The sequence below is a fragment of the Myotis davidii genome, unplaced genomic scaffold, assembly GCF_000327345.1.
Source record: "Myotis davidii unplaced genomic scaffold, ASM32734v1 scaffold855, whole genome shotgun sequence".
NCBI classification, from domain to species: domain Eukaryota; kingdom Metazoa; phylum Chordata; class Mammalia; order Chiroptera; family Vespertilionidae; genus Myotis; species Myotis davidii.
In genome coordinates, this window is record NW_006286978.1 from 905,597 (window position 1) to 914,647 (window position 9,051).

Here is a 9,051-nt window from a genome sequence, read left to right on the forward strand (position 1 = left end):
AGGGGCAGAGCCAGCAATCGGAGGGGTCTGGGGGTCCCCTGCCCAGGCCTGATGCCTGGGCCAGAGGCATCAGGCCTGGGCTGGGGGCAGAACCAGTGATGGGGGGAAATGAGGGTCCCCTCTGTCAGAGGCGTCAGGCCTGGGCAGGGGGCTGATCCTGCGATTGGAGGGTGATGGGGTCAACGCCTCTGGCGGAGGCATCAGGCCTGGGCAAGGGGCAGAGCCAGCGATCGGAGGGGGCTGGGGGTCCCCTGCCCAGCCCTGACGCCTGGGCCAGAGGCATCAGGCCTGGGTGGGGGGCAGAGCCAGTGATGGGGGGAAATGAGGATCCCCTGCCCAGGCCTGATGCCTGTGCCAGAGGCATCAGGCCTGGGCAAGGGGCTGATCCTGCAATTGGAGGGTGATGGGGGTCAACGCCTGAGGGCTCCCAGTATGTGAGAGGGGGCAGGCTGGGGTGAGGGACACTCCCCCACCCCAGTGCACGAATTTCATGCACTGGGCCCCTAGTTTAATAATAAGTGAAATCTATTAGAGACAGTAGGTGAAAATCAAGCAGACAGACAAGCAGAAAGAAGTTGCAGATGGAATGGGGAAAAGTATATGTTTGTCTATTATTTTTATCCCTTTTCTGTCATTTGTTCTAAAATTTTTGGCCCTTCCTTCTCTCCCTTCAAATCAGGTTCCCTAGCTGGCTTGATAGACATCTCTGCTCATTGGATGACAGACTTAAAAGAAGGTATATGCACAAAAGGATTGTGGTTTAACCATGAGCACTGTTGCTGGGACTCTGATCAGGTCACTTTTGAAAACAAAGACAAATGCCCAAAGTGGAATAGCTGGTCTCAGCTTCTCATCAGCACAGAAGAGGTAACGTGTAGTGAAGATTTTGGAACCACTGACTTTTGTTCTTACATTTCCTTCTTTTCTTATACTGTACTCATGGCAACTGTGGACTCTCCCCTTGTTTTCCTTTTCACGAAAACGGGAACCAGTGCCAGCTTCCTTTTTCTGTGGTTTTAAGTTCAGTCCTATTTCCATCTCTTCTGGCATGTGGAAGTGTTTGATGCTTACACAATTACTTAACATTTTTGCTTGTTTTAAACAAGCTTATTGTTTCTTCTTGGTTTTAGTACACAGTGTGACTGAATCTATCTTTCTCTAATAATTTCAGTAGAAAAGTTAGAGCCAACCAACAGGAAAGCTACAATTTCTAACAAAGGATGAACTGGGTTATAAATGTTTATTGTGTAGATTCCAAAAGTAATTTTCCCCTGAGCATTAAATTACAACATTAAAAAAACCTATGGTATGTATACTTTGCTCAAAATGCTCTAATGACACCCTTAGTATAAGTAAAAACTTATGTTCTGAATATGAAAAAATCTATATCAAAACAACAGAAACCCAGGAATAAACTTACCCCAGTCCCATTTTGAGATTGTCAGTATTTTCATTTGTCCTTCTCTGCTATCCTATATTTTTCAAAGAAGTATTAACTTTGTTTTGCAGTTTTTTGCCTTTTGTTACCACTTGGTTGTAAGTTAGATCTTTCCTACTAAAAACAAAAACAGAAAATAAAACTGAACAAAGCAACTGTCAATTCCCAATTTCACTCTGACTTCTACTAATTAAAACAGGTACTATCTTGGCTCACTACTCATCCACTCTGTTGGTGAAGTGAGGGGGATAACACTAGGACATATATTTGTACTTTTATTTTATTTATTTATTTTTAGTATATTTTTGTTGACTTCAGAGAGGAAGGGAGAGGGAGAGAGAGAGAGAGAAACATCGATAATGAGAATCATCCATCAGCTGCTTCCTGCACGCCCCCTACTGGGGATTGAACCCACAACCCAGGCATGTGCCCTGACCGAGAATGGAACCATGACCTCCTGGTTCATAGGTCGATGCTCCACCACTGAGCCACACTGGCCGGGCTGTTTGTATTTTTTAAGATTCATGTAAATTTTATTTATTTTTTATTTTAAATCTTTATTGTTGAAAGTATTACATATACTTTCTCCCCACCTACTTTGGTCCACATTTGAAATGGGGCGTGCGTGTGTGCCCGCACACGCGCGTGCGCGCACACACACACACACACACACACACAGTCAAGGGAAAAAAGGGTAGGAGAATAATAAAGTCAGGAATAACAGTGTTTATGTGTATATATGGCTGTGCATATTTTGGTTTGGGGAACAGAGTTCAATAACAGTGGTAAATATATACTGTATGTATGAGAGGGTTTAAATCTAAGCTTCTCAAATGGGGTCAGCATGCCAGAGAATAGGTGAAACCACAGGATAAATGCTATGTGTCTTCCCAGAATATCAGTCTTTCCTACATATTTGGCAGATTTTTTTCTCAAAAATTAAATGTAAACAGTCATTAAAAAGAAATGCAAAATTCCCATGTTTGTTAAGATAAAACATAATTTCTATTTCAGCTCTGCTCCTGGGTGCCCCCATCCCCTGCCCTGATATCTCTATTTACTTTCCTAGATTAGCAGTACTTTGGTAGAAAAATTTGAGAAGCACTGGAATTTAGGGTGAGTGTGTGTGTGTGTGTGTGTGTGTGTGTGTGTGTGTGTGTGTGTATCTTATGTGTGTATGATTCCCTTGCTTTAGAAAGCTTATTTTTGAAGTATAGATTCACAGGAAGTTGCAAAACAGTATATAGGGAGGTCTCCTCTATCTTTCACCCAGCCTCCCTTTTCCCAATGCTAACATCTTATCAAGTATAGTATAATAGCAAAACAGGGAAATTGATAATGGTACAATCCACCGACCTTATTTCTTCTGTTTTACATGCATCAATGTGTGTGTGTGTGTGTGTGTGTGTGTGTGTGTGTGTGTGTGTGTAGACTCCTGCAATTTTATTACATGTATAGATTTATGTAACCACCACCACAGTTGAGATATGGAACTATTGTTGCATCACCACAGGGCCCATCCCTGCTAACCCTTTATAGCTGGGAATATGTTTAAGTGTTCCAACCATAACTTTCAAACTGGAGCTTGAGATTTTTCAAGTGAAAAATTTATCTGGCTCTCCTTTTTATGAACAAAATCCTTGCTTGGGGAAAAAGTCTTCTGGGTTTTAAGAGTTCTCCTGCCAAGAACTTGGCCTCCGGGTCTCTGCCTCTAGCCAATTTCAGCTATGTTTCCTTTCCTCTTAGTTTCCAATTTCTGGAGTCCTCTTCCCTAGCTACATTCCAAAGGCAAAGAGAGAGCAAATATATGTTTCTCTGAGGGAGTAAGATAATGGAAAACCTGTGTCAAAATTATAATTCAGAAAAAACCTGTCCATTTTGGTTCTCCTTGTCTAGGTCAGCAATTTTTTAAATAGTATAATGTTTTAAAAAGTCAAAAGTTCATTGAGTTTTGTGTAATTTGATTGAATTTCAACTTCTAATGTGTATATCAGCATGCATAATCTCCTTATGTTCAAAATAGTTTTTTTTATAGGACATAACTATTTGCAAGCCCTTTAATGTTGGTGATTTCTTATTGGTGGTTAAAATTAGATTTATTTTCTCACAGACTTTGTTATCATAGGGTAGTTTCAAAAGTATATTATCTTGATTCTATTTTCTCCATTTAAAAAATAGCTATTGCCATTTTATTCTTTGGGATATCTGGCATTTTACTGGTTTTGTTTTATGGTCAGAGTCTGAAACTTCCTACTACATAAACTTGTTGCTGAATCTGTAGTAGCAAAATTCTCTCAAAGATGTGATCATTCTCTACAGAACATAATTGTGTATTTTAAGAAAAACACCCATGAATTTTAGACACTATACCTTCTATGTGAATTTGACACCGAGGTAGGTTGCCAAAGGTGAATTTAATGAAACTTTAGAGCCAACCCAAACTTCAAATGTGTAGCCAAGGTCCCGCCATTTGAATAGAAGGCCTGTTAATCTTAATAAAGTTGACTTAAAAAATATTTTTATTGATTTTAGAGAGGAAAGGAGAGGGAGAGAGAAACCTCAATGATGAGAGAGAATCATTATTTGGCTGCCTTCTGCATACCCCCTCCTGGGGATTGAACCCGCAACCTGGGCACATGCCCTGACCAGGAATTGAACCCTGAGCTCCTGGTTCATAGGTCGACGCTCAACCACTGAGCCAGGCTGGCCAGGCTACAGTTGACTCTTGAACAATACAGTTTTGAACTGTGCACTGTGCAGGTCCACTTATATGCAGAATTTTTTCAATACTACTAAATATAATCAGCCCTTTGTGTTCTCCTTCATGGATTCAAACCTCCAGGGATTCAACCAACCACAGATGGAACACAGTATTTTCATATTACCATCTGTGGTTTTCCAACTGCATATCAAAGATAGTTTTTTATTTTCAGTTGGTTTAATCCATGGATGTGAAGGGCCAACTGTAGTTAAGTTTGGGGGGAGTCAAAAGTTATATGGGGAATCTAAAGAACAAAATAAATGAACAAAATAGAAACAGACTCATAGATACAGAGAACAGAGTGGTAGTTGCCAGAGGGGTTGGGCACTGGGTGAAAAAGACGAAGGGATTAAGAAGTACAAATGGAGTCCTAACCGGTTTAGCTCAGTGGATAGAGCGTCGGTCTGTGGACTGAAGGGTCCCAAGGTTAGATTCCGGTCAAGGGCATGTGCCTTGGTTGTGAGCACATCCCCAGTGGTAGGTGTGCAGGAGGCAGCTGATCAATGTTTCTCTCTCATCGATGTTTCTAACTCTCTATCCTTCTCCCTTCCTCTCTGTAAAAAAATCAATAAAATATATTTTAAAAAAAGAAGTACAAATGGATAATTTCAGAATAGTTGCAGGGATGGAAATTACAGATAGAGAATATAGTCAATAATATTCTAATAACTATGTATAGGGCCAGGTGGGTAATTGAAATATTGGGGGATCACTTTGTAAAGTATATGGTTGTCTATCTGCTCTGCTATACACCTGAAACTAATACAAAGTAATACTGATGTAAACTGTAATTGAAAAATTAAAAAAAAAGTTATATGGGGATTTTCAGCTGCTTAGGGGTCAGTATCTGTTTAAGGGTCAACTGTACCGTTGGCTACAAAACCTATCAAACCACTCATATAGAAAGTGAATTTGCTTCAGGAATTTGTTTGCCCTGGTTCTTGTTTATCCTTAGAAGCCATTGTCAGTTTCTTTTGGGTGTAGCAAGCCCTTCATTTTCAGAGGCAAATGGATTGACAGTGTTTTTAGTAGAAGCTTTGCTGATAATCGGGAAAGAAACATCTTAAGCAATTTAATATTAGGTTTTTTTCTCTCTGACTTCCTCTCCTGAAAATCTATTACTCAGAAGAGCTGCATGCCTTACTGAGGCTGTCTGAGCTAACAAAACTTCTTTTCTTTTTTCCCTGCTTTAGGGAGCCTTTGCCTACATAGTCAATTATTTCATGTATGTCCTCTGGGCTCTACTGTTTGCCTTCCTTGCCGTGTCTCTTGTCAAGGTGTTTGCACCTTATGCGTGTGGCTCTGGAATCCCTGAGGTAAGTCTCTAAAATGGCTTATAAATGGTAACAATAATGAATCTTTTTTGGTTAAAACCCTTTAATATGTATACCACAATATGAATATTAAACAAGGTTAGATCTTGAAGCAATCTAGGGCCTCTCTAGGTGTTCCCTAAGTTTCCTCCCCGCCTGAGCCACCTAGATATTAAAAGGAGTTGTTTCCTAGCCTCCTGTGGGTTACTGGAGAACTAGGCCCTTGAAGACCTCTACCACTCCCTACTCAAGAAGCTTCCCAGGGTATATCTCAAGATTCTGGCCTGAAAATGTAGTGGTATTGTCAACTTTGTTATAGCAGAATAAATAAAACTATTTGGCTGTATTTTCTACAATCTGATTTGGGCTAGAAAAAAAGGGTGATTAAAACCCTGTTTCTAATTATTTTTGATTTAGATTGCTTGACATTGATTGAAACCACTGAGATTTAAGGTTACCCAGATGACCTTGCCCCTCTCTGTTTCCTGACGAAGTCACAGTTACAGATTTTTCTGGCAGGGAATCAAGGCTATATTAGTCTGTAGGGCAAATACCTCCCCTTTCCACCTCCCCTTCTCCATATACACACTCTCATACTTACAATACTCCCTTGCCCAGCTATCACATGGCCAAAAAAGAAACAAGAAACATGAAAACTTAAAGAACAGTTCTCACTTTCTTGGGTTCCTGGCCTCCCTCCCAAACTAGGATCATTGTAGGTCTAGCATTTGTATGTTCAAAAGGTATAGTTTCTATAATGAGGTCCAGATTATTGCTTCTTAGTTTGGTTTACTTACTTAGTCTATATCCAGTGTTTTTGTGTTTGACCTGCAGATAAAAACTATCTTGAGTGGTTTTATTATTAGGGGCTACTTGGGTAAGTGGACCCTGATTATCAAAACCATCACGTTGGTGCTGGCAGTGTCTTCTGGCTTGAGCCTGGGCAAAGAGGGCCCTCTAGTGCACGTGGCTTGCTGTTGTGGGAACATCCTCTGCCACTGCTTCAACAAATACAGGAAGAATGAAGCCAAACGCAGAGAGGTAATAACAAACGGCCTTAACAGTCTCTCTCTCTCTCTCTCTGTTTATTTGTTTTAGGTGAAAACATAAATGGTAATTCTTAGGGATGAAAATTTGGGGATTCTACCAATGTTAATTCAAATGCCCTTTGACCTAGAAGTTCCACTTCTAGGAATTTATCCTACAGACATGCTAGCATGTGTATGCTCAAAGATGTATGGGGATAGTCAGCGCATTATTTATCAACATAGTGAAATCTGAAATTATCACAATGTGCACAACAAGGGCCTGACTGAACAATCTTACACCCATACTATAGAAAACTATGCAACTTTTAAAAAGACTGAGATAGCCCTTTATATACTGACCAGAGAACACTGTTAGGTTTTTTAAAAAACAAACAATTTCAGAATAATGTATCTAGTATAATTTAATTAGTGTTTTTATTTTTTTTATTATTTTAACAATATTTTTATTGATTTTAGAGAAGAAGGGAGAGGCAGAGAGAGATAAAAACATCAATGGTGAGAGAGAATCATTGATCAGCCGCCTCCTGCATGTCCCACACTGGGGATCAAGCCCACAACCCAGGCATGTGCCCAGACTGGGAATCAAACTGAGACCTCCTGGTTCACAGGTTGATGCTTAACCACTGAGCAACACTGGCTGGGCTAATTAATGTTTTTACTAGGTGTGTGTATGTCCACCTAGAAAGAAAATGTCTGGAAAGTGGTTTTACCCCAAACTGTTAAAAAAAAATGTCTACTTCTGGTGAATGGGAAGTGAGGTGACAGTAAAGGTGAAGTAAGGACTTAAACTTTTTATTATATATAATTCTATACAATTGTGTGTAGTTTCTATTATAAATTAAGTTAAACAATAGAAGATTTTAAAAAAGAAGGCTATTCCTATGAAAGAATACACACTCAGCATTTGTTTCAGATGCCAGACTCTTCATGTTTTATTTCTACCTAACACCAAATGGCATTCAGCTCTGTGTCTTGGATCTCCTTTTGCCTTCAGTCTCAACCACGCTAAATTAGTTCCACCAAAGCGTCTCTGTAGGAGTTCTCATGTTGAGGATTTTGAAAAGGAAGAGCATTTTAGAAAAACGTTCCAGGTCATTGTTTACTTTTGTCCTGCTATAATTAGAGACTTAAGAAAATAATGGTTCTTGCTCTATTTTCCTTGAATTACAAAGAAATCACATATGGAATGGGTCAATACCAAGGCCATTCTATTATAAAGAGTTTCTCATAAAATTGGAACCTAGTGGTTTATTTTGAAAACAAAGGAAAAAAATTAAGACCTAGAAGGAAACTCAAAGGTGTTGAAATTTTAAATATGAAATACATTTTTTTTGTCCTTTGAGGCATTTTATTTGCATGTATGTATTACATCCCTAGAAAAAGAACCCCAGGATTTTCCCTCCTGTGTGTTTTCGTCTTGCTTCTTCATGTTCATGATGCCCACTGTGGTTGTCAGTACAATGAAACCAAACTGACGGGATGGAAGCAAGTTGTTCTGCCATTTTTCTAGATCTTTGAGTTGCACATCAAATCTGGGGCTGATTACTCCACACTTGTTCAACCTGCCTGTGAGGTTCACAACAATTTTCCCAGCTCTGTGGTCATCAATAGTTTCAAATTCGCCAATGTAACCATGCTTCATAATCACAGTCAGAAACCGGACGATGACTTTGGAGCATGGCCTGATGAGAACCTGGCGTTTGCCTCTCTTTTCGGCATTGTTGATACTCTTCAGAGCATCAGCCAGGACATTCATGCGCACCATTATGGAGGCACGGACTGATGGCGGAAAAAGCTGGAATACATTTTGATAGTTCAAGGGGGGTGGGGGGGAGGAAGTTCCTGGCAAGAGAGGAAGGTTAGAGAGAGACATATATATCTGAATGGTAGAGGAATATAAAGGTAGTATTAAGTTGGTGAAGTTGTTATATGGCAATAATGTTATATGGCAAAACTGTTTTTTCAGCTTTGACAAGAGTGAAATGTTTATTGTTGCTGGTTTTGCAGGGGTAGAGGTGACTTTGGAACTGTAGATTGCTAATTACTTTCATTCCATAAAATTAAAATTTTTTGTTCAAATAATTTCTTATAAAATGAGAGGGGAGCTTGATTTGGCTATTTCTCTGAATAGATGTAATATATTTCTCTAACTAGACTCATGAATATTTGAAGTTTTTAGTTGACTTCCTATTGCTTATTTAGACTTTCCAGTTATTTTTTCCTGTTGATTGGCAGCAACCCTTTTGTGTCCCAGGGCCTGGTCAAAGTGGGCAGATGGTTGAATAAAATAAAGATTTGAAAAGTAAGGGCATAAACTTCACTCTACAACTTAAAATTATAGCAAACAAGCCACCTCGATTTTTCTCCCGTAATTCATCCTAAACAGTCACTAAAATCCCCTTTCTCAAGTTCCATGTTGACTGTCATTCTTCTCAGATGAAAACCATTATAGCCATAAATTTCTCAGTCCTCCCCAGCTAGCATCAAAGA

The 9,051-nt window shown here is 39.5% G+C and overlaps 1 protein-coding gene and 1 pseudogene across 3 annotated transcripts in view; one reads left to right on the forward strand and one right to left on the reverse strand.

Moving 5' to 3' along the window:
* Positions 1 to 9,051, forward strand: part of CLCN5 (chloride voltage-gated channel 5) — a 157,961-nt gene that overhangs the window by 134,310 nt on the left and 14,600 nt on the right. For all 3 annotated transcript variants that reach the window (XM_006758900.2, XM_006758901.2, XM_006758902.2), the window contains 3 exons: positions 680 to 867; positions 5,393 to 5,515; positions 6,347 to 6,553. In XM_006758900.2, the coding sequence (XP_006758963.1) occupies positions 680 to 867; positions 5,393 to 5,515; positions 6,347 to 6,553 (518 nt within the window). The remainder of the gene's footprint in view (positions 1 to 679; positions 868 to 5,392; positions 5,516 to 6,346; positions 6,554 to 9,051) is intronic.
* Positions 7,904 to 8,367, reverse strand: LOC102772656 (annotated as a pseudogene).